General features: G+C 47.3%; 1 protein-coding gene across 1 annotated transcript in view; it reads left to right on the top strand.

Moving 5' to 3' along the window:
• Positions 1-18,870, top strand: part of GALNT14 (polypeptide N-acetylgalactosaminyltransferase 14) — a 101,296-nt gene extending 82,426 nt beyond the window's left edge. The window contains exons 10-15 of the mRNA XM_052806796.1: positions 4,208-4,334; positions 6,946-7,038; positions 8,373-8,456; positions 9,626-9,770; positions 17,088-17,207; positions 17,789-18,870. Coding sequence (XP_052662756.1) covers positions 4,208-4,334; positions 6,946-7,038; positions 8,373-8,456; positions 9,626-9,770; positions 17,088-17,207; positions 17,789-17,947 — 728 coding nt within the window. The 3' untranslated portion in view covers positions 17,948-18,870. The remainder of the gene's footprint in view (positions 1-4,207; positions 4,335-6,945; positions 7,039-8,372; positions 8,457-9,625; positions 9,771-17,087; positions 17,208-17,788) is intronic.
• The last annotated feature ends 6,299 nt before the right edge of the window (positions 18,871-25,169 follow it).

Below are 25,169 nucleotides of genomic sequence, written 5' to 3'. Positions count from 1 at the left end.
ACACCACACGCACCCTCCTATTCCTTCCTGATCTTATTTTCTCATTAATAAAGCAAAGACGTGTCTTATTCCATTGTCTGACGACAGCATTTCAAAGCTATGAACTGAGGCATCAGTGCCTCCCTGAATTTGCAGAGTGCCTGAAACAGTAGCTCCATCGGCATGCTGCAAGCAGGTGGCAAAGTAACATGGCTGCTTATCCATTCCTGTATCACTAGATGGCCGACCGCTGCCAGGCTCTCCTTGACACTATCATTTTTCCTGCACAAAAAAAAATTCAGTCACCTCTGCTCATTATCACAGGGCAAGATGGGCATTAAGAAATCTCCTGCATGCAAACTTGAGAGGGCACATGAAGGAGGTAACAGCCTGTCCCTTGTCCCCCATGTCTAGCAGAGCTGGATCAGGCTGGGCTGTTCTCTCTTTGAAGCTGTAGCGATGCTGCAGATCAGAGCAATAGACTGTATCCGTGAAAGCAGGGGAGGCACTCGATGTCAGGGAGGCAGATCAGAACCTGGCTTTAATAGCTCACACCTCTGGGGAGTACGACTAGCAAGGAAGGAAGGATCTTGTGTCTTAACACATACAGCGATGCTGTCAGTCATCCAAGGGAACAGATGCTGCTGCCTTGCAGTAACCCATCCGCTGCCTGGCACTGTTGTTTCCTTCACATGCCTTTTTCCTCTAGCATATTTTATTTATTTATATCTCGTTAAGCAGTAGGATCTCACTCCTTCGTGCTTTCTCTCTGTGGGTGGGTGTCTTGCCACCAGACTGACCCAAAGCATCTGCTCCTCTGAGTGGGGTGGCTCTGAGAAAACCTAGGAGGGGAGCGACAGCCCTCCTGCCTCCCCCGCTGGATCAGTGGCCCAAACAAAGCATTCAAAAAGAGAACTAGACAGGAGGAGAGGGACTGCCGTGCGGTGCCTGACCCACTGTCCGTCTCTGCACATCACTCGTCTCTGACAGCAGCGAGCCTCAGCTGCTCCTGGGAGATGAGCAGTGACAGGGCAGCCTGCCCTCCGGGGAAGCTCTACCCCACCAGCTTGTCCGATGCCCTGCAATGGCAGGCGTTGCGCTCCTTACGTGTGGTTATGGCCCATCCTACGGAGCACGATGTTTCCCTTACTGGTGCTACACCCTGGGATGCTGGTCCCGATCGAACATGCGCTGGCTGTGCTGCAGGGTGTAATGCTGCCTCAGGGCATTGGCGTGACGAAGGTAAGCCAGGCAGGTTAACACTGCAACAAAAAAGCGCAGGTCTGCATAGCAGCAGGGCAGATCCCGTCTTGCCCGTTGCCCTGAGAGCAGAAGCGTGCCCGGCTCAGAGCTGGTCAAGGGCAGCGCGTCCCACCTCTCCTTCGCTCACAGGCAAGGGCAGCTGTGACCCTGCTGGCCCCGGTCACTTCTGGGCAGTTGACAGAGGGCAGGAGCTGACCAAGCAGCTGCTCATTTTGGGCACTTGCAGTGAACTGTGCTTTTTCTGGTAGCTTAGTCCTGAGGGGATGCAGGACTCTGGTCCTAGGGAGCATCGCTGCTGCCTTTAATGTTAGTGACTGGGCAGCTAGAGGGGGCTGGAGACTTCAGGCAAAACAAAAGCAAGTGTGTTTGGGTTAGAAGGAGGACATTGTAGGTGTTTTACTTTTTAAATTTACCTAGTCCCCTGTAGGTGGATTGATGAGCTATGGCAGAAGGACTTGCAGGCCAGTAAGAAGTGCTAAAGGCATTTTGCCAAGCTAAGGCCAAGCCCAGTGCACCCCAACACGTACTGCTCGCATCTCTCCTGGGATCACTCGGAGGGGCCACCTGCACTGGAGACATCTCTCGAGGGTCAGGTGAAGCATGCTGTCAGTTCCTGCTCCCCTGGCTCCTCTGAGCTGGCCCCGTGCCATGCCTTCACTGGTGCCTCAGTTTACCTCCTCCCGAGACATTTAGCTCTCGGCTGCCTGTCTGCAGACCTTGTTTGTTAGCTGCCACGCATGGCTCCGTGGATCGTCCCTACCTGCCAAAGCCTGTGCTTTAATTGCTTCTGCTGGGACCGGAGCAGGGTCTGCAGGGTGCAACATGTCTGAAGCAGAGAGCTCAGACTCCTCACCACCTCCTGCCTCCCCAGCACTGTATTCTCATTCCGGTTCGCAGTGCACAGAGATCACCTCAGCCCACCTCTTCATTAGACTTTAAATTAAGAGCAGGCGAGGACTGAATGGTGCAAGTCTTTCCCTTGTAGTGCTTCAGGGAGCTGCTCTTCTCCCAGGCTGAGCAGAAGGACCAGAGGAGGGGAAGGCACCAGACAGCAGCCACGCTGTGGTTCACAGCTGTTTGGCTGATTGTCCCCCTTTATCAGGCACCCTTCTGATTTACACAGCAGCACTGGCAGCGTGGCTGGCGCTGTGACACACAGGCAAATGTCTCAGCAGCCACGTGCGAGGGGAACCGAGCGCAGCAGCTTAGAGCGGCCACATCCTGCCATAATCTCATTTCCCTGCAGCTGTGATTAAGGTTGCTCCCAGTATAGCACCAGGACACAGCACAAGGGCATGTTTTATTGGCCTGTTAATACCCAGCGCTGGGGAAAGTGGTGAGGCTCCAGCTGCTGTTGCAGCGCTTGCCTGTAAACACAGCAGTGAAGGGAAGGGGAGGGGATTTCTGGAAAAAAAGTACTTTTCCTCCCTGCTGTGCTTTCCCACCGCAGCCTTTGCTGGCCCCTGCTGCTAGGGCCAGCTGTTGGGGATGGGCTCGAGCCTTGAATTTTGGATCTGGGCATCAAGGTGAGAGGGCTTTGTGGCTGTGCCAGCCTCCCATTTCCTTCAGCCCGGGAGCAGGTGGGTGTGCTGGCAGCGGGGATGGGAGTGATGGGAAGGTGGCTCCTGCCTCTGCAACGACATGCACCTCGTGGCTGAGCCATGTGTCCTGAGAGTAGGTGGCTTTGGATGCCCGGGCTCCAATTGTCCTTTGCTCCTTGAAGCTGTGAGTTGTTTTCAGAGGGATGGCAGCTTTGTGGGCTGGCAGTGGAGGAGGAGGAGGACTCCTGTTCATGCTGCCCAAATGGCTTTCCCACCACAGGCACTCGTCTTGCCAACGTCCAGCCTGGGGACAAGTCATCCTTGTGCTGGCGTATGTATGTGAGGGGACTGCCGGTAGCACAACCTGGCAAAGACAATGGGTGGCCTCCTGTCTGACTTCTGTAGTTAAAGGGGGACAGGGAGTGAAAAGGAATTTGTAGTTTTGGAGTACATACATGCTACGTGTAGCTCTATACTGTCAACAGATGATAAAATAGGATACAAAGAACTGCAGAAGCCTTTCTTTTTAATTTCATTTTTTTTCCATGCTGGTTCTGTCTAAGCATGACTTTCTGACAATATAGCTGCAGATTCATAGCTTAACAGGCGTTAGGACCAGATGGACCTGTTAGATCAGCCATTCTGCTCACCCGTCCTACCTCGCCAGCTAGGATTTCATCCAGCTCCCTGCCAAGAGCCCGGTAACTTCTGGTGTCAACTATGCCACAGGCTCGTTTTGCTCCAGAAGGGCCCCATGGACCAGCCAGAGAGGAGCCTGGGGCAACTGGGAGACATTTGCCATACTGACAGTTTATCCAGATTTTTAGGGGATAATCCCTCCCACCACTGACCTTTGCTTGTGTTAAGGTGTGTGCCTTGTTGGACCACAACGTTGGCACTCACGGCCCGGAGTACGCGCCGCACAGGGTAAGCTCCTGTCCATTTTGGGACAGATGATGGATGCACAGCTCTCTGTTCATTTTGCAGAATCAATGGTGGATTCATAAAGATAATGACCATTGTAGTCATTAATGGTGAATTCATGGCCTCTCCTGGTGAACATGACAGCCCTTTGGAGGGAAGTGACTCTGAAATAGGCAGTGCAGAAGTAATTACAGGAGCACAAAACTGGCAAGATGATTCTGCGATGTAAGCGGGGCTGCATGAAAAGGGACCTACTTACCGTCTTGCTCTTGCTATTGTGATAGCACCTGCTGTGCTATAAGCAGGTTTCAAGTGCACTGACTTCAAACAGATCGCAAGAAGCTTTGAAATGCGCTTTTAAGGCACTTGTGCCTAGGAAAGCCCCTCTGGTAATTGATTTACCCCAGTTTAATGTGGCAGAGGATGAAGTGAGAGGTAACAACAGGATCCAGTCTGCTGTAGGACAGAAAGACAAAATGCTGAAGCCGCTTCTCTTGTAGAAATCTCTTTCCGTGTGTGGATGTGTGGAGGGAGCCTGGAAATCATCCCCTGCAGCCGCATTGGACATGTCTTCCGGAAGAAACATCCATACGTCTTTCCAGAGGGAAATGCCAATACATACATTAAGTAAGTGTTTTGTGCTTGCTTTGTTTTTTTGTAAAACAGAATCAGGTGCTGCCTTGTGGGGAGGGGGGAGCAGAGAAGACAGGGAGGAAAGTTTGTTTGGAAAACTTTGAAATATCCCTGGGCAGGAGTCTCCTGAGCCGAAGAAAATGCAAGTCAGTACAACTCTCCCTTAGGCTTTCTACAGTGCCGAAAATATGACAGAAATAGGACACTTATACGGTACCTTTCATCAGCACAGAAACAGAGGGACAGCTCCAGCATATCCCTGAACACTAGCTACCGTAACAGCAAATGGTTTAGACCCTAAGGTCATCAGAACGCATTTATAATGACCTGAAATCAGGCTGACAGCAATGTCTGTCAGTACCCAATGACCTTAGCTGAGGGCTGAGCGTGGCTCAGCTGAACCAGAAAATTTGGTTCCCAGTGCCTCTCCAAGAGGGGAGCCCAGCAGCGTGCCAGAGTGGGTGGCTTCGCCTCCAGGCTGGTGCTGTCTCTTGAGCAGAGGCAGCAATGGGCTGCACCTCGCTGGTGGGGATACCAAAGGAACTGCCAGGGCATCCCAGCTGAAGGGGACCTGTCGTCACACGCAGGAACAAAGACTGAATAAGGTACTGAAACGGACGGCTGAAGTGGGCTAAGATCCTGGAAACAGCAGGCAAGGAAGGAGGCGGTCCAGAAGTGGGAATGGGCATGGGAAAGATGATGGGAACAGCTAGTGAAGTCAGGAGGGATTTCCTCCTTTTTTAGAGCATGAGGCTGAAGGTTGTCCGTTGTTAAGTAAATGACAGAGAAAAACACTGGGGGCGCTTATACTTAATGCAGGGTTGTTTCTCAGCTAAACTGCATTTGTGTGTGTTTACACACCAGGCATTCCTTTTAGTGTGGGTTTCCCAGTGTTATAAAGAGCCAACAGTATTTGTGAAGACCCAGCTGCCTGCAGCAGGGTTACCACTGACCCAGGCGCTCTGCAGCTTCCCCACGCCTTGCATGAGGCAATGAGCTGGGGGAGTGTAAATCACACCTCTCAGTTATACCTAATATGTGATTTCCAGCCACGCAGTGTGTGGGGCAGGAAGGAGACCTTGTCACCTTGCTTCAGGAAGACAGCAGTGAGGGGCACAGGGCGTTGCTGGCATCAAGGAGGAGGGCTCTTGCTTTTAGTAGTGAAATAAGACTGCTACAGAAGAGGCTGGGATGTGGCAAAATCTCCACTGTTGGAGTTGCTGCAAACCTGAGTGAAAAGGCAGTGTCTGTGTTGCATCACCTGCAGGAGGACCAAGGGGAGCTTGAATGGGTATGGCTCTTCTGGCTGCACCCCAGGCACAGGCACACGGGGACTTAGGGGAGGTCTGAATCAATGCCAAGGTGCGAGCCTTGGCATTTATCCCCGTGTTTCTTATAAACCCAAATGAGATGAGGAAGCCAAGACAAAAAAAACCCTGAACTTCGGGGAAGGCTAGATACAGATGTAGACACTGTGTCTTCAGCATCTCTTGAGCAAGAGCACTTAGACTATTGCAGTGGCCTTAGTGAGAGGAAGAAGCAACATGAATCAGCAAGGGACTGAAAAGTGATCTGGAGAAACACATTTGTAGGCATTAGGAGCTAGGATTTTATTAACCATATGGTAGCTATTAGCCTTAAACTTAATGTTGTAGTATATAGACCGAGAGGAGAAGCAGCTTCTGGCAACCTGATGCTATGTGGTACCTCTGTTTAAACAAAGATGTTAGCAAAAAATATCTCTGCCTTTCTCCCAGATATTGATTTTTTTTTCCACACAGCCTTTTCTTCAGTGTGAGAGACAGCTCAGGCTCCAGTGTTGTGCTGGGTTCATGTGCAGACTATCTCCTGTTCTGGCTATGTGGGACGTGTGGCCCCACAGCGCCCAGAACCCAGTGGGATGATAGCAATAGCTTGGAGGCACTGGTCTGCCTTGGAGCAGGAGTTTGGAGGACTCCCCTGACCCGGACCGGGATGGATGGATAGGCATGGAGCAACAAAGCCATTTGCAAGGAGAGTTAGAGCCATCTGAAGTCAACAGAAGATTTTCTGAGGTTCATAAACCTTCTGCAGATGCCTGGTTGATGTGGAAGACTGACATTGATGCTACAGCACTATGGCCAGGGTGGTTTCTCTTAAGTTTTGAATACTGCGATTTGCCTCAGTGAAATCCAGGAGTGCAAAGCAAAAGAGTCCATACAGGATTGACACAAAGGAAATATTTGCCTTCAATCTTTGGCAAATTGTGCACCGCTTTTCAGAGCTCCATCCCAGCCACTAAATAAAACCGCAGGCACGCCTGCCTGGGAGATGACGCTTAAGAGAAGCTTCAGTTCTAAGTCTGGTGGATGCAAAGCATCCAACTGAGTTTGAAATGGTGAATTCTTCACCCAAGCTTTGGCCTGTTGTGTTTGGTCCTTGGAGTAATGGGGAGGAGGAGTACCTTCTCTAGTAGCAAGGGGTGGGCTGGCTCAAAGGTGGTTTTGGTGAAGCCAAAGACCAAATTTAGGATGGGAGGACAGCGGGATGGATTAGTCGATGCATTTTAGAAAATGTCATCTTGGAAGCTTCTTTGGTTTCACCTGTCTTCTGTTGCCTCCTTCAGAAACACCAAGCGCACAGCGGAGGTGTGGATGGACGAATTCAAGCAGTACTACTACGCGGCTCGTCCCGCAGCCCAAGGGAGGCCTTATGGAAAGTAAGTGTCTTTGCTGCCTGTGCCCTGCCTGTGCCCTGCCTGCTGCAGTGGGTGTTCACGGTGACATCGCCCTGCTGCAGAAACCCACCTGCGTTGTTTCTGTAGTAACGTACAATTAAATGCTAATGGTAGGCAGATGCTATGAGCACAGCAATGAAACATATAAGCAGCTAGTTTATATGCTGTGCTCGTTTATCCCAGTGAGTGAACTGAATCGAGGTGGGGGAACACTCCCTCTGCCTATGTCCTGCCCTTGGCATTAGGTACAAGTACTTCTGGTCTCAGAGCGGAGTTTGGCAGGGAGAGTCCAGAGGTCTCGCTGGCAGCTGAGGGGCAGGAAAAACATCAGATTTTGGGCCCACTGAGGCTTTATTGGAAAGGAGCAAGTGCTTTGTATGCAGGGAGTTTGCCATTCATTCTGTGAACAGTCAGAAACACCTCCCTGTCAGGAGGACTGTAAGTATTTGTGTTAATTTCTCATTTTCATATGCTCTTCCTTCCCTTAGAAAGTTTCCTTTGGACCACAGGGGGTTCCAAATAAAACTCAAATTCCTTGTGGCTACTCTTCAATCTCCAGGATAAATAAATTGAAGTCCTGGTGACTAACCTATTTCCACTGAATTCATCCATCAGCACTGAATGAAGTAACAGCTCTGTCTTGCTAAATATATGAGGGTGTAGAGAAGATAGCCCATGCGAAGGGAAGGTACTGAATGCTTCCCACTGCTCTGTAAATGCCAGCTCCTAACAGCTCCATGGGTAGAGGCTGGCCCAGGGAGGAGCTGGAGTTTGGAAAATGTCACTATACAGCATGATCCCTCAGCAGAAATTTTGCCCTGGTTAATGAAAGAAAGAAGTATTTCACCGTGTGATTAACTTCTGCTGACTTAAAGGCATGTTTAGTTGCTCTTGGAAATCAAGGCCTTCTGTAGTCCTGTAAACTAAGAGTAACTGATAATAGCATATATTAATTTCCTAGTACATTAATGTATTAAATTAATGCTTATTGCAAATGGTAGATAGCGTACATTATTTTAATAATCATTTTTAAATGACTGTACTTTTCCATGAACAATTTCATCCACCAAACTCCAGGCTTCTTGTTAAAATGGCAATATGTCATCACGCCATTTTACCAAGTGAGACTTCCAAAGAGACAGAGATCAAAATGACCACCCAAGCTTGTGCTGAAGAGAGCAGAAAATAGAGCTGCTGGTTCTCTTGTGTTTGCTGTCTGTGCATATCTGTTAGGTTTCTGTGAGCCTCCCTTTTTGGTGCGTTGGGTCTCACCTTCATGATTTCCATTGTATCTCTATGATATTTTCTTCCCACAGCATCCAGAGCAGAGCGGAGCTGCGGAAGAGGTTGAAATGCCACAGCTTCAAGTGGTACCTTGAAAACGTTTATCCTGAACTTCGGTATGGATGTGCGATCTTCACCTGTCCCTAGTAGGCCAGCGGGATGCCCCGTCCCTCCTGCCTCACAGAGCTTTCCTCCGCACCTCCAGTCCCCACACTTCCCCCTGCCCCAGCGACACAGGCATCCCCTCCCTTGGGCTTCACAGAAGGGTATAGTGAATTTTGTGCTGGCTTTAAACACAGCTTGCTCACAGTGTGACATGGTTCATTTGTGATCCTGCTTTCTCTAAGCAGTCTTATAGACTCTGTGGCTCTTTGCTGCAGGGCTGGTGAGGGGCAAAGTACCAGTCATTTCTCTTAGGGCTTCCTCAGGTATCCTCCTGCCCATGCTGCGGGACAGGTCATATAGGGAAATAGCCAGTTTTCCTGACAAAAGTGTGGTGAAAAATCCACTGTAGCCTCTGGTGGGTTGTTTCAGTACTTAATGACTCTTGCTTAAAAGACAAGCACCTCATTTCCAGTCCTTTCACACTGTTCTGTGATAATTACGACTTCTCTGTTGTGAAACCATCTACTCTAGGTGTTTATGACCTGTGTTCAGGTGGCTCTGCCTTACTCCTAGCCTAATGCTTTGCTTAATATGCACTTCCAGAGTTGCTTTTGTACAGATACCTTTAGTCACCAAAATTACTTCAGAAACCATTGTATCCATTGCCTTGGTCACTATCAGGAGCCATCCTCAGAACGGATGCAGAAGTTTTGAAGATACCTCCAGGGACCTGCTGGTGCAATGGCTGAGTGCACAATCACAGTGTGAAAATGATTTATAGCTGTTTCTTGCTTTTTTGCCATGTGTGGCATTGCACAGCAGCATTCACAGGGAATGCCAGGGCTCTGTGGAGGTTTGTTATAAAGTTCCCCACTCCTGTAAGCTGAAGGCTGACCTTCAGCCTGCTCACAGTCTATTCCTTGCTTCTCTGTTTGCCTTGTGCAGTGTTATTTATTTTTTCCTCTTATAAAGGCCAGCTATCCATCTCTGAGTGCTGCTTCTGCAGCATCTCTGTCCATGTACTGCTCTCAGTGATTCAGTATTGTGTAATAGATCTTGCCACTCTCATCTTCTGAAGGTGAAATGGTGCGACTGCACCCTCCTTACCCCACTAAGCCTCCCTCTGAGTACTCTGTGTGCCTGCAGGAGTAGGGATGTTGTTTTCATGCTGTTCCCACAGGATTCCTGAGGAATTGCTCTATCAGACGGGGATGATCAGGCAAAGGCAGAGCTGCCTGGAGTCGCACAAGTCTGAAGCCCAAGAGTTCCCCATCCTGAGCTTAAGTCCCTGCATCAGCAGCAAAGGCACGGCAGCAACAGCACAGGTAAGATGTGTTGCCTATCCCCGTGATGCCGGCTGAAGAGCCGGCTCCGGGGAAGCTTCAAGGTGATTTCCTAAGTTTGCTAAAGCTCTGTTGGAGGATTACCGGTTCTGCCAGCCCCTTTCCTAAGGCAGCATGTAGTTAAACCCTGGTAAGTCCTCCTTACCTCCGTGGAGGCCCTGGGCAGCAGCAGGGACTGGTGCAGGAGCCACAGTACAGGGCAGAGCGCTTATCTCTGTGCTAGCCTGCGCTGAGCACTTACTGCTGCTCAGGAACGCCACGCGCCGTTCATCTGCAGAGATCAGAGAAAGACAGAGAACTATAATTTCCTCTCATCTTCCAGCCTTATTTCTTTCAAAATGCACTGAATCGCAATGGTATTTATAACTTCATAGTCTGCATTCTCTCAGTATTAGATTGCCCATTAAACTAGTGAGAATTTAATGAGGATGATCTCGTTTTTTTCAATCTCACTGAGACGAGAAAAAGCCATATGAATCAGTGTTCTCAAAAGCATATTCTATGAAATGTTAGAGCCAAGAGCAGCCACATGTGCCTTGCAGTGGAGTCGCTGGAGCAAGACCCTGAAGACACGGCTTCAAAATCTGCCTTTGCTTCAGGCTCCCTTTGTGATTTTGGGCATGTCAGGAAGTTCTGTCACTATTCCCATCTATGAAACAGGGAGGATAACAATCACTCGCTTCCTTGGGGTGCCGTGAAATAATTTAATAGGCAATGGCGTGCTTGCTTCCACTTGACTGTACATCCTCAACCCTCATGGTTACACATTCAAACCAGGTAGCTATGCATATAAAAGGCCCAGCCTGGAGATGCTGCTGAAAACATCCCTAGTTTGTATGTGCAAATGAAGCATGTCATTATGTGCATCTCTTTCGCATGCAGTTGCATGCCTGCCTTTAGTCAGGAAAATAATATCTGCTTCACGGTCTGGTAAAATCAGCAATGACTACTTGAATTCTAGTCAGTTCAGAAAATACAGCGAATATAACTGCAAGTACCACATAGTTACAGTTCTTATGGTTTAACTGGTTTCCAGGTTTTAGAGTTCTTTTTCTTTCTTCCACTGCTACATGGACTTTTTACACAAACAGCAAGAGAAGTGAGATGATGAGAGCAGATCATAATGTTTTGCAGGGTCAAGTCTGCTGAAGGAAAAAAATGCTTTAGAGGCAATTGCAATTTTCAATTAATTGGATGTTTTTAAAAAAATCTGGGAAAATCAGAATGGAAAATGCTGCTGCAAGCTAGCATTTCAAAATGAAATGGCATCGGTCTTTCTGAAATATCAATTTGATGTGATATTTTAAAATGAGAAATGTCATGCCAACAAGTTGGATTGTTTCATTCCCATCAAACACATTTTGTTTTGACATTTCTGTGGAGTAAATTTGGGGAATTTTTCATGCCACAAACTTTTCATCTTCCTATTCTGATTCTGCAGCAGTTTGCAATGGGTCAGCACTTCCCACTGGATGGCAACTCCATTTCTTGTGCACATCCAGGACTAACTCTGCAGGGGAACAGAAAAATGCACTACAAACAGATTGCTGAATAGCTACACTCAATACACAGGCAGGAATAGAGAAAAACCTTTTACTTTTATCTGTCTTTCTAGGATAGTTCTCTGTTACTTGTACCCATGGAGAATATTTCAGATGAAAGCAGGCTATTTAAATTTTCATTGTGAATAGAAACTTGTATTTTAATTACACAATTGTTACAAGACCACCTGAACTTGTGGATGATGTGGGGGTTCTAGTCACCAGGCTGTGTAGGATAGATTATGCAGCAGTCCTGAATGCTATGTAGCTTCGTATTTGGTATACCAGAATAGAGCAATAATCTTCACTTTTAATGTACTGAAGTCACATCTTGTATACCCTAAGCTTCATTATTTGAAAAACAGGCTTAGCTAAATCAAAGCTGTGCTTTTCTGGCATTCAATAAGTACTATGGAAATATCCTGAATATCCAGATCCTTTATGATCCAGTGTTAGTAGCATTAATTTGGTTGCTTGATTGCCCTTCTGTAGCTGTCTCCCTGCTAGGCTCCCCAGGCCCAACATTACATGCATGAAGTCCTGGGACCAAGTGTGAGAATATCTGAGCTGTCATACATCACCATGGTTTGAGGAGAGAGGAACAGGAGCTGTCAGGTGGCAATCAATTGCTCTTTAGTTTTTTCTATCTGTAGTGCAGGGGAAGGCTATTGTGAGCTCTCTGGCCACATCCATAGTTTGGGTAAATAGAGAAGAATACTCTGACTGCAGTGAAATCAGATTTACACCCCTAGCAGATCTCACAAACCCTCCCTCGTGGTGTCTGGTGTTAGTCCTGAATTACTAAAAGGGGCACTGAGGCACAAGATGACCCCTCATCTTTGTGTAGGAGAGCTCTGTCTTCTCATCCCTGGGATCCACTTGGCCCTTCCCTCTCCAAAAGGTCTGGTAGCAGTCAGAACAGGCTCTGTCCCCTGGGGTGGCTTTCAGAGGGACCTGCTCTTGAGATAGTGACTGGCAGAGATCTTTATGCAGTGCTGCCCATCCCCAGGGCACAGCGGGCTCTGCTTGCACTCCTGCCCACTGGAGCCTTGGTACTCTAGGTCTTGTTGTGTCTCATTTGCTGAATGAACTGATTGATTTAATTTTTCACAAGAGAAATGCATCTGAGAGAAGATAATTGATCATAATTTTGCCCTGATCTATCTGATGAAGATGTGAGTGATTGCTTTTCTTTTCAAACTAAGTGTCAGTTGATATTAGTACATACATCTTTGGAATAGACATCTGACTCTGGGATTTATTTAATAAACCATTAATCATTAGCAGTTCCGTGAAACCTGACATATTCAGATAAAAAAGTAGAAGGCGCTTTGGCCCAGTATTCACACGTGTAAGCAGTAGCTGCAAGATGAGTGTAAAGTTAGTCATCTCCTAGACAAGTGAGGAAATAGTGGGAAAGTTGCAGCATCCGTTTCCCTGGCCTGCACCCCAAAATATCTGGGCTTTGGAGCTGAATGGCTGCCATTGCATTTGGGTGGCGTGTCCTTGACTCTCATTATGAAGGAAGTGCAATGTGATAATCTGCCTGATGTGACATTGAAGCTTACCCCAGTTGGCTCGAGGACCTCTGTGGGCTGACTAGATCTGCACTTTCTTTGGAGAACATTTAGCATCTATCCAAACTAACCTGACAGTGTCCCTCCTGAGATACCTTAACCACAAAAATTCACTTCTGACCTTCCTCCCCTCCAAAGTCTTCGTTCTCCTCCTCCATGGGCACGTCCTGCCCCAGCTGTAGCCCGGCTGGAGCTGCGGGAGCTGGGCTGAGCCGGCAGAGCAGAGGGGCTGGCTGGCAGCAGTGTCACCTCTGCACCTGGGCTGTCATGGGCATCTTCTGTACTTTGCTTTCCCTCTCCTGAGATGTACATAAGTGCTAGTTTCATCCCAGGGCCTTTTGACGAGTGAAGCACTTTGGTATCCTTAGGTGACCCATGCAGTCACGTGCCTTGGGAAATCCTTCCCTGTGATTTTAAAAAGATAATTGAGGGCTGAGGTTGTTCCCGGCTTCTTCAGAAATATTTTTCTCTAGCTGCTACCCCAGCTTTAGCGTATGGCGGACCTCTTGCTCGGCGGCAGAGCACGTACAGCTCTGTCACGTAACGCTGGGCTCCCATGGGGCTGCTCCTTGCTAGGCTGTGGGGCTCCTTTCTCCTTCTGCCAGCCAGGCTATGCCAAGCCAAAGGTCACATTTTAAAATAATTTCCTCAATTCACAGTGATGCTGAGTAACAGTGACAGGTGCCTGCTCAAATGATGCTAAAGCCTTGAAAAATAGTCGCAAGCTTCAGATGGGGGTTAGTGTTATCCGAGGCTTTGGAGGAAGGGGATTGCAGGTTGTGGTGTGCAACTGGTAGCTCTGGTCTCCCAGTCCACCCACTTCCTCCTTGCTCCACCACCACTTCATCTTTGTCTTTGAAAAGGCAGGAAGTCTTGATCTCGGTTTCACCTCATATGTCTGTTTTTCCTTGGTGCCAGGGTCACCTCTAAACTGCCAGTCTGCAGCCCTGAAGCCATGTGTAGCTTCTTGAAGGTCTCTCTTTTTAGGAGTACCCTGGGCTGCCCCATCCACCACAACCTCTGGGGTGCGAAGATCTGCTGTTGTTACTGCTGTGCTGGCCACGTGAGTGCTCAGTGTGCCAGGGTTTAGAAGATAAAGTAGTTTCTCATGGGAAAAAAAGCAGGAAATTTCATCCCACCTGATACAAATAAGGGAAGAGATGGGGTAAGATAAAAATTTGCGTGGCCATTTGCCTGTTTAACTCAAAGCTTTTCATGGATTCTGTGGTGTTCAAGTGACTTTCCAACCCCACAGAATTTCTTCATTTTCTGCATCATTTTCTCTGGCTTTCATCTGGGGCTGAGAAGAGACAAGACATGATTAGAACTGGATAAAACATTTTCAACAGGACTAGCTTCCATAAAAAGCCATTCTGCCAAAATAGAAGAGCCATGTGAAAATCTGTCAGTTTAGATAAAGACAGCAGCAGGACAGCCTGGGGGCAGGAGGGGAGGATTCAATGTCAACTATCGAACTGACGCATATATCTAGCTCTGAAGGCCTCACTTTTTATGATGAACAACAGCTTAGCAGAGATGTTTACCACCACCCAGTCTATCCAATGGCACTTTGCTGAATGAGAGGATGGTCCTGTCTTGAGAGGATGTGAATATTGGGAAGGCTTGAACAGAGCCTGGCCTGGAAGAAAAGCATGGAGAACCTCTGGGAGGAGCAGTCCTCCATGAGGTGCCTCAGTGAAGCAAGGAGGTTAAGAGGTCAAAACAAAAAAAAAAAAGTCCCATGGCCTGAGTTAGTTGGGGGATTCAACATACGAGTTACAGGATTAACTTGCTGCTGCTGAGGAGCCTCATAGGTGCAGCTCCAGCACCCTGTCCTAGCTAAAACGGTGAACAATTGGTTAAAAATGTAAAGCAGGTTTTCAAAGCAGCTTGTAGCAGCGTGGGCACCAAGAACAGGTGTTGGAGCTTGCCCCGTAGGGCTTGGTTCTTCACAGATGCAGGACTAATTTGGCACCTGATTTCCCAGGCTGGTGGTTTACACAGCAGCTGACAGCATGCATGGTTCGGATGTCTGGAACGTGTTCACTGTAGGATCAGGTAAACTCTGCTCCATCTGACAAAGAAGAAGTAGTTGCCAGAAGGCCCTTTGGGTGCAGGCTACAGCTTTGAAAATGAATGCTTGTTATGTGCCGAAATACTGGGCAGCTCTCGCTGAGAAGCCTGTGGGCAGGCTGTTCAGAAAGCCAGGTTTGCTTTCCATTAGCTGGTGAGGAGTAGTAAGCTAAGAAGCACAGGGTGTGAGGATCACAGTGTGAAGTCCTTGTGGATCTGGGTCTGCTGTGCAAAAGCCTGTTTTCCCTTCCAGGTGGCTAAGAACCTGAGTGAAGTGGGATTTATATTCCCAGGAACTAAATGCCTGTAGCTGTCTGTTTTGAAGCTGGGGAGAGGAGTTAGAGCTGCTGATGGTGACAAATACCAAAGGGGGGGGAAGCGTTTCCCTGCTCTAATAACTCATGCTAATGCAACCCAAAGCCTCCACCATTCAAAGTCAGGGGAAGCCGCAGGCATCCCAGCTCTGAGATCAGGGCAGCCATTCTTCACTTCCCCCTCTGGCACTCAGAAAGGGTTGCAGTCTCCCAGGAGCACCTTTTACCCTTCATTTTTCCAGACCCAGCTTTACTGCCTTATGTTTGAGCACTGCCTTCCCCTCCACTGCCAACACTCCTGCTCTCTTCACTCCTCCCAGAGCTCTGACTCCTCCATATCTGAGCTCTCAACTGTTTTGCTTTCTCTCTGCACCTTTTCTTTCACAGCAGCTTTCCCAGTTCTCATAGCCTGTACCCTGTCAAAGCATTTGCCTTCACCTTTGGGCCCTATTGCGGAAACCCTCTTGCTCCCTGGCCCTGCTCTCTCCAGCGTGGTTATGGCCCTCTGCTAGTGAAACCAGCCTGCTGTTTGTCGTCCAGTCCCGCTGACCTGCCCTGCCATGGCTCAGCAACCTGCTTTCCATTTGCTCCCACTGCTGCTCAGAGCGATCAGACTGCTATCTCAGAGCAATTTACACAGCAGGAGCTGACCCTGCTTTGCTCCCTGGCTAGAGGGCCTCAGAAACCCCTTCCAGCCCTAATTTTAAAGTTAATACTTGCACAAAGTTATCAGCAAAAAAACTTGTTCCAGAAGTCACCCTCTGGAGTTATGTAAAAGCATGGTTTGTGGTTTCCCGTAAGCCAAAGCACCTCTTGTCTGCTTGTGTACACACACAAATAGCAGGGAGACATCCCTGCCTGGACAATCTCAGACCCACAGGAGGTGCTCTTGGGTAATATGAGCACAGGTGAATGATAGAATATGTTCAACTGGAAGAAACATTGGAGTAAACTTCTGTGAAATACTCCTGGGCTAAGCAGTGTATCTGACATGCATGATGCTTTGTCTAGCACATTCTGAAATCCTGGTTAAACTATCAGCTACTTCTCTTTTTCTCCCAAGAAAAACATCCATGGGTGACAAAGAGGATGATCCCAGAGAGCCCCTGTTTTATGGTAAACTTTACACAGGACAAAGAGTCTCTGCTCCCCCAAAGATTATTTCTTGGGCTGAGGAGCTGATAAAAAGCAGGTGAACATGAAAAAGCAGCATGAGAAAAATCCTTCCAAGCCCAGGGGAGCAGGAATAGCAGTGGTCATAGCAAACCAGTACAGCAAATGTTTGGAGTTTGGTCCCACTCCTTTGATGTAAAGGGGAGCTTTATCCCTGATTTTTGTTGTATTTGGGAACAGAATCCTGGGAATTGCAAACATTTGCTATATATCACCTTCTCTCTCCCGCTGCCAGCTGCAAAGCATTTCTGCTGCTCTTCCTCTCAAAAAGAGAATTGCACATTGTGTGTAGTATTTCTGCCTCTCTTTTGCCATTTTTACATCCCCCTGTTCCCCAACCACGGCCCAGTTCAGGCTAGGAAATCCTTTGCCTCGTGAACCATTTTCTTCCAGCAGCTTTTGTAGATGTTTTCTTTGGTACATGCAGTCCCCCAATGACAGCTGCAGTTTTGGGGAGGCTTGAAACATCCTAGTGACCTGTCCTGGTGCCTCTTGAAGTCAGTGAGGTTTGTGCTTGGTTTCAGAGGGGGCAGGATCCAAGCCAAATTGTTTGCTTTCCAGGTGGAATACCAAGAATCAACCCTGATCTCTCACTTCCCTTGTTTTTCTTCCTCTTTGCAGGAATGGACATACACATACAACCACCAAGTCCGCCAGCAGCAGCTGTGCTTGTCTGTGTACACCCTCTTTCCTGGTTCCCAGGTGCTGCTGTCACCTTGCAAAGAAGGTGATAACAAGCAGGTGAGCCCTGTGATTGATCCCCCATTTTCTTTGAAGTTCTGTTTCTTTCAGCATAGTATTACTGCACATCAAATCGCCCATGTGCTCTGACTTCCTCTGGGAAGCACAGTCTATCTGGGAGTACAGACTCTGGCCTGTTCAGCCCTTTGCCTCTTAAATGAGTGTGTTGATAAGGATGTCTATTAGTGCGGGTGGTGATCTGGATACTTATCTGCAGAAGTCAAACCAAAACTGGCAATTTAGTTCACACGGGCTGCCAGTCAGCCAGCAGATGTTAACATTTCTCTGCAGTTAATCATCAAGCTGGCATTTGAACCAGTGACCTGGGGAAAAAGCTGTTAGCAATATATTATCTTCCTGAAGCCAGGCAAAGGCTGAGCTTAAATGAGTGTGCTTCTGATGGGAGAAATGCTCAGTGTGTGCTCCGCTCGGAGTAGGTTTGGGGACCCTGTACTTCCCAGCATCAGGCCACAAAGGCTTAGTGACCACTGTCCTCTTGATGCTGGAACAGTATAGTAAAAGCATAATAAGGAGGAAGCTTGTTCACCCCTGTTTCTCCTCTTGTGTGTGTCTCTCCTCAGCGATGGGGTAAAGTTGGGTCACACATTGAACACATAGCTTCACGCTTCTGTTTGGACACTGAGACGATTGGGGACACGAATGAGAGTACCAAAGAGCTTGTCATCAACCCTTGTGAGAGCACAGCCATGAGCCAGCGCTGGGACATGGTGATGTCTTGACCTGCTGGCGGACTTACACAGCGGGGATGGGCACTGAGACCTTGCTACATGCAGCCAAGATGCACCAGATGGAGCTCAAACGCAAAACCTTTGGGGGTCCTTGTGTACTATGGGAAAGAAGAAGAATCATTCAAATAAAAATAAGGATGTGGCGCTCCAGGTTGAACAATGGGTGTTGTCTGCAAGACATGCAGCTGGTATTAGCCTGTTGGCACTCATACATTCAAAGAGAAGGGATGGCAAAACACCAAACTTGAAATGTTTTAGAGGGATAATGGGGTTCCTGTGATGGGCCTTACAGAAGTTCAGTGTGCACAGTATTGATTAATCTCTCTGGAAAAGCCTTGGAGACCAAAAGGAGACTTGGACTCAGCAAAACAAACATCTCAATAGCTTCTGGGGGGTGAGGCAGGTGCGCAAGGAGGGATGTGCCAAGGGATGCTAAGAAACATCGCCTGGGATCAAGTGGAAAACACTGAATTATCTTTGCACTTTTCATTGCTGTGGATGAATTTGTCTTCTGCAGACAGCATGGGTAGAGCTGTGTTGCACGTTCGAATTTGTATCTGATCCACGTACATGTTGTGTATACAGAGGCAGGGCAGTCATTTCTGGCTGTGGCCAGGATCAAACCAGCAAGTAATGGGGGAATCCTGCTCTGTGCTAACTGCACACGGGGGTTGTTGAATCCCCAAAGCCCAAGCAAACAGAGGATTCAGTGTGTGAGATTAAAGGATATAAAGTGCTGTGAAGCTGGGAGGAAAGGCAGTAACATGATCATTTTTCCTCTCTGAAGGTCATGGGTGAGCCTCGGTGACTGAAAACTCCCCTATAATCTCACTGTGTGTCTCTCACTACTTCAGATCTGGAATAAGTCAAATTTTCACTTTTCTTCCATAAAAGTAATATTTTTGGTAATTGAAGTTAATTGTGTCATATTTCTGTTTCCCAATTTCCCAAATACAGAAGAGGGGACTCCCATGAAGTGCTGCTACTGAAGGAACGGAGGAGGTAATTAAAACTAGAGACTGCTCTGAGAAAGGAAAAGGGATATTACCTGGGTTTGATTCCCAGGTATCTTGTAGCCCAAGATGCGGAGTACTGAAGAAAAGGTTTGGGATTCCCCCAGTCACACCTGTGAGCAGGGAACCCTGGGTCACAAAGTACCTCTCTCCCGAAGTCATTTAGCATAGACAGACTTGACAGAAATGATTTCTTCAGCTTTTGGAGATAAGTCATTAACAAGAGATCATGTCAGGTGCTATCGCTATGTGGGAGTGAGGTGACTGCCAAAGGAGAATAGGACAGAAGACCTCAGAAGGGATCTTAGGAAGAGACGACTGGAAGGTCCTTCCCAGCCTGTCCTTCAGAGCAGCTCCCACTACAGCAACAGGTAACAGGCAGTGAATCACTGAGAGCTGTGCACACAGCTCTTGTGTAGTCAACCCTCAAAGAGAACTTTTGCAGGACTGTCAATGTGACTTGGAAAAACAATAGTTTGTGTCTCTAAAAATGCTAGGGTTTAATGAAAATCCTATCCTTTGTTTCCTGTGCTGCAAACTATAGGTAAAATACCATAAGCTTTGAGCCTTCAAGTGCTCTCAGCATCCCTTCTTGAATAAATTGCTGGCTTTCAGGATTTTACTGCCTCAGTTTCTCCTCCCTCAGTGCTGGGAGAAAGCCATACGTGTAAATCTCCCTTGGCTTTAGAGGCAGGACCAATATAACTCTTTATGTACAAAAGATCACAGGGTGTAAATGCTTTCTGTGTGCTACAGTGATTACTAACCTCATCAAGCTCCCTTGGTGCAAACCTCAAGGGCTTCTGTTATGAAAGGGCTGGAGCAGGCTGTCATTTCATGGTGGGAGATGGCATTGTTTCCATGTCACCCCTTTGCAAAGGAAACCACTTAAAATGCTATGGACCCATTTCACAAAGAAGGGTAGTGACCTTGGGCTCCTTCTATCACACCTACTTTTCACATCAGTGATGACAGGCAAGTGGTAGTAATTCCCTGTCTAGTGCTTACAAGGGAAAGCAGCTCCCAAGAGCTTGAAGCTTAATGTGTTCACAACTGTGCTGTGCCTACAGCCTGGGACTGCCCAGCTGCTGGCACTTCAATTCTGAAAAATCAGAGACACAAACAACTTGGCATCTGTTTTGAAGTCCAGCACCTGGCAGGTACACTCTGAGCAGGACCTCAGACCAATCTGGCTTTATTTTCCACCAAAGCTGAAAATATCCATTCTGCTAACAGCCAAAACTCTCTAAACAGGTAATGCTCTTCTTTGCCTTAGCAGAAACAGCTACCTCACTATACGTGTGTGTGCTTGAGCACATGGACCCATGGGACCTGCGGGGATGTATTCCAGGAAGAAGTTGTTTGACCAGCTTTTCAGCTCTCTTGCCTTTTGTGAAAACCAAATGCTGTATCAAGCCCCTCCGTTCCAAAGCAAGGGCTAAGATGATCACTGTAAACTTGTTTGGGGGCGGTGGAAGGCAGGCAGTGGGGAAGGTGACATCAGGCATGGTGTCCCCTACCAGAGAGTAGCATCATTCAGCTAAGTCTCTTGCAGGCCCAAAAGCCACCAAGTACCTAACAGACCTGGGGAGCAGCAGCCACTTGGCAAACTGGTGATTGTGTCTCACGCATCCATTGGCTGTAACCCCGAGACTACAGCTTCTTTCATGGTCCAAGAAATGAGATTAGATCTATGGATCAGCAATGTTTTCAGAGAAGCCTGAAGGTATCAGCCTGACTCCTTGGAAGCTTCATATAAGCAGGCAACGGACTGGCAGTCTCTAGAATTAGCCCCAATATGGCATTTAGCAAATCTGCTTAGCGTCCCTGCAAAGAGACCTTGCGTCGTGTCAGGGGAAAGGTTAACTGCTGCTGAAATCCAGCTCATACCTTTAGGTTTATTTCACTTATTAAAATACACTGGAGACAGATGAACCTTTTTTGCTTTGTATTTGTTACTTGCCTAGACTTTTTTTATCATGCTGTGAACAGAGATACACATGACATTGGTAGGTGTACTTAGATGGGCTCCTATGCCTATACCTCTTAAGCTCCTAATGTCACTTGGTAGTAATGCTTTTTGGTAACATTTTGCACTGACTTGAAAGAACAGAAGATAAAGTAGAAAATATGGTTCTAATCCTGGCTGTTGAGCTTTGTGACAGCCTTTATGATCTCCAGGTAAGTCACTTCTTGTGCCTTGGGAAAATTAGATTCAGAGCAGGAAACTCAGGGCTAGAACTACTACTGCCTTTTAAAGAGCCAACCAAGGCTATGCAAAAAAAAAACCAAACCCAAAAGCACCTTAGCCTTACCCTTCCCTCCCAAAGGAGAGCAGTGTTCCAGTGAGAACAAATCTATCTGGTTTTAGTTGGGCTGGGGAAGCCTTACAGTCCCTACCTTGCTGCTTACATGATTTCCAGGTTATTTTGTGCTCCTCCTCTCTCTGTACCAGCACAGTACCATAAGATAACACAAAGCATCAATGCTTGGAACCTCAGTTTACAATATGCCAATGTAGTAATTTAGTAGTAAAGAGATGGAAACTGAATTCAAAGATCTTTGATTATCCAGTGATGCAATAGGAAAATGGGGCTGGTGGATGAAGACTGGAGGACTGTGGTTCAACACAGGCACCAGCCCTGAGTGCTAATCCCTTCTGCTTCTAGGAGTGACTTGGGATAGCTTACTTCATTTCTCTGCCTCAGTTTCCCAAACTTTTAGTGAAGACTGAGTATTTTGAACAGACAGAAAGCCAAGTATTAGTTTTTGTTGCATGCAATACCAGCAGTACTGGACTGGCAATGGACTGGCAGTCTCTGGAGTTAGCTCCATGGACCCTTATTATCTGTCTGTACAGGGTCTGGTTCGGATGGAGTTAAATTTCCTCACAGCAGCCTGTATGGTGCTGTGTTTTAGACTGGTGACCAAAATGGCAATAACACACACAAATGTTTTAGTTACTGCTGTGCTTGCACAGTGTCAAGGCCGCCTTCGTCTCTCACTCTGCTGCCCCAGCAAGTAGGGTAGGCTTGGGCAAGAGATTGGGAGGGAACACAGCTGGGACAGGTGACCCAAACTGACCAAAGAGATATCTCATACCATATAATGTCACACTCAGCAGTAAAACTGGGCGGGGGGGGGGGGGGGGGGGGGAGTTTTTCCACGGTAGGTGTTGCTCAGAGGCTGGCTGGGCATCAGTCTGCAGGTGGTGACTGACTGCCTTTGCATGACTTTGTGGGGTTTTTTTTCCTTTCCTTTTCCTTCACTTATTAAACTGTCTTAGAAGTTTTTCTCACTTTTGCCCTTCTGATTCTTTCCCCCATCCCGCTTGGTGGGGAGGGAATGAGTGACTGGGTAGGGGCTTAGCTGCCAACCAGGGTCAACCCACAACACTGCCCTAAGCAAACCAGGGTCCATGGTATAACAGGCTGGTATTCTTCATGGCTTGGACTCTGATCACAACTGTGCAATAGGATCTGTGCTGCTCATATTTCAGATCTTAAAAGCTTTAGTGAAAAGCTATGGGCTAGAATTGTTTGTAGAAATGGTAAAGGAAGCAAAATCAAGCAGATTACACACAAGCAGCAGAAGAAACTGTAGCTCGTTAATGTTCTGGCTAAATTAATTTTGAATGATCAGTCCAGCTCCAGCTTTAATATTATGCATCTGCTTTAGATGGCTGAAGAGTTTAAGGAAGCCTGGTATGGCTGTCCAGCTTACATTGAGACAAGGGCTGAAATCCAGTGGAATTATTCCAGATTTATAGATGTTTTCCATATGTCCACAGTTCTGTTACTCACTGGAAGTGCCTTCAGAACCCTGTAAGAATAAAAACCTGTTACAAGCCACTATCTCTCCAATGAGTCTAATTAAGTTTTGAGTTGAGCTGCATTTTAGCTTAGAGCTGACGAAAAGCAACATATAAATTTGCACGTAAGAATGCTGCTTTTGTGGTATAGGGGGCTGTTTTGTTTTCTCTGGTATTACTTGGGCACTAAGGAAATCCAAGCTGATTGTGTGTGATGTACAAAAGAAAACATGACTGAGTTTCAAGGTTGGATTTTGCATAAGCGCTTGTCTAATAATTATCTATCAGCTGTCCATCACAATGAGTGATGTCTCTCATTTTCTTGTGATTTATGTGAAAGAATTGTCCAGACAAGACATTGCTACTGCACAGGGTTAAAGTCAGTTGTAAACCCCACCAACCAACCAACCAATGAGGAAAGAAAGGAAAAGGAGCATTGAAAGCTTGTATGTAACCTGATAGATGGAATAAAAGAAAGATATTGCAAATCAGGACTGTTCCCAGGCTGAAAGGTTTTGGAGTCTGCAAGTCAGTAGGAATGTGTTTAGGGTTATTTTTAAGAGAAGGGTGGAAAAAAGAGATCTTAAGTGTGAACAAATTTACTGATTGTAAACCTAATTTTTCTTGCAGTCTCTGTGATCCAAGCTTTCTTACCTTGGGCTGTGAGCTGATTGCAGACAGAAGTGTCCTGGCTAGCCTCTTCCCACCACTCAAACTGAGAGAGAAGTGGGAAGAAGCAAACTCCCATCTAAACGTCAAGTTCATACAAGTCTTCTAGTTTTAAAATTTCTTAGTTTTACCCTGTGTGAGGGAGAGCTGATTTCCCTGTAGGATAGCAGCTGTCTCTGCTGCAGAAGGGAGTCCTTTGCCAGGAAGCTCAGAGCACACGACGCACCTTAATGCTGTGGCAGGACCTTCTGCAAACAGGCACCATGACCTCCTGGCCATGGGCTGGAGTGGCTGTGCTTTGTCCGAGTGAGCTGTAAATTCAGCCCCAGTGACTCAGAGCTACACCGTGGGGTCAGGTTTGTAACACAGCACCAGAGCAAAGTCCCCCCGATCCTCGGTTTTCTTACTGAAAAGAGCATGCGAGTCTGCAGTGGTCCTTCACAGCAGCTGTGTTTGTATCAGGTATTAAATATGCACTACATGGTCCCAACTAACTCAGACCGTGGAGACACATAATGATCCACACATGTGTTTGTGTGTGTCTGCAGCAGACAGATACAATGCCATGCCTCCTCCTCTCAGCTTTGGAGAAGTTGCCTGAGCCTATTTTAATGGAGGTTGGCATCCTGGTACTGTAATGCTGTTCTTGCATTTCGAATGTTTTTAGATGAATCAGTGTTAGAAGCACTTTGAGTAGTTTTCATGAATTCTGATCCTGCTGACAATTCCTGGATCACCCCGATGGACACCCAGCCTATTTCCTCTAGCAGAGATTATTGTTTTCTCTAAACGCAGAGTGACATCCAAAGTCTACATGCAGTCACAACCTGATCCAAGGGTATTACTAACATTAGCTCTGACCCTCTTGGGCTAAGCCAACAGAGTTTAGATAGCTATTACAAGTTTTACTGGACTTCAGCTACCCGAGGCCACTGACAACAAGGACACGCACAGCAATGATCATTTCACAAGAAGCAAAAGAGCAAACGGTGTTGGGAGAGAGTGCCCCTGATCCTCATCCTGAGGGTTGCTTTCACCCCCTTACTAATCCTTGGGGAGTTGACCTGAGGAAGTTTGCACACAGGCTAAGGTGAAAGGGAGTTTTCCTGGAGGTTTGGCAGTGGTGGGAAGCACTGGCAGGTAGTCTGACTGACACAAGACCTAATGGAGGGCAAGGCAGATGGGTTCACAAGATGCACAGTAAGTTGTGGAGATGTGAGGCTGCTGCTGCTGCAGCAGGTCAGGTGAGACTGGGGAGTAACCAAGGATGTTATAAATCATCTGAGCATGAAAATGCCTGCTCCCAGGGTTGCAGAGCCTGGGTGGATCTCAGGTCAGCACCCCGCACTTCCAGGGTTTTTTATTTTGACTGGTAACTGATCCAGTGGCTTGAAATGGCTGCCCCAGAATGCTGTAGGGGTTAAGAGAAATTTGCTTATCTGGTCACAACATATTTTTGCTTCTGTTAGTGAAACTCTGTTGTTAGAGTGGCAATGGATTATTCAGTGCCTTGGAAATGAAGCCTTGATTTGGACACGGCACGTATGTTGATAATGTTCATTACTTGTCCTGTCCCTCCAGCTTTGCGTTACCAAACACTTAGTATGTTTGCAATGGATCCTTAGCTTGAAAGATCACAGCCATTACATCTTGAAATTGATTTTCTTCTGTGGAGAGATGTTTGAAGCAAAAACCAATTTGGTATGTATAAACTACATTA

This window comes from Harpia harpyja, chromosome 13, assembly GCF_026419915.1.
Source record: "Harpia harpyja isolate bHarHar1 chromosome 13, bHarHar1 primary haplotype, whole genome shotgun sequence".
Lineage (NCBI taxonomy): Eukaryota > Metazoa > Chordata > Aves > Accipitriformes > Accipitridae > Harpia > Harpia harpyja.
The sequence above is the reverse complement of the archived record's forward strand: the minus strand, read 5'-3'. Positions and strand labels throughout refer to the sequence as shown.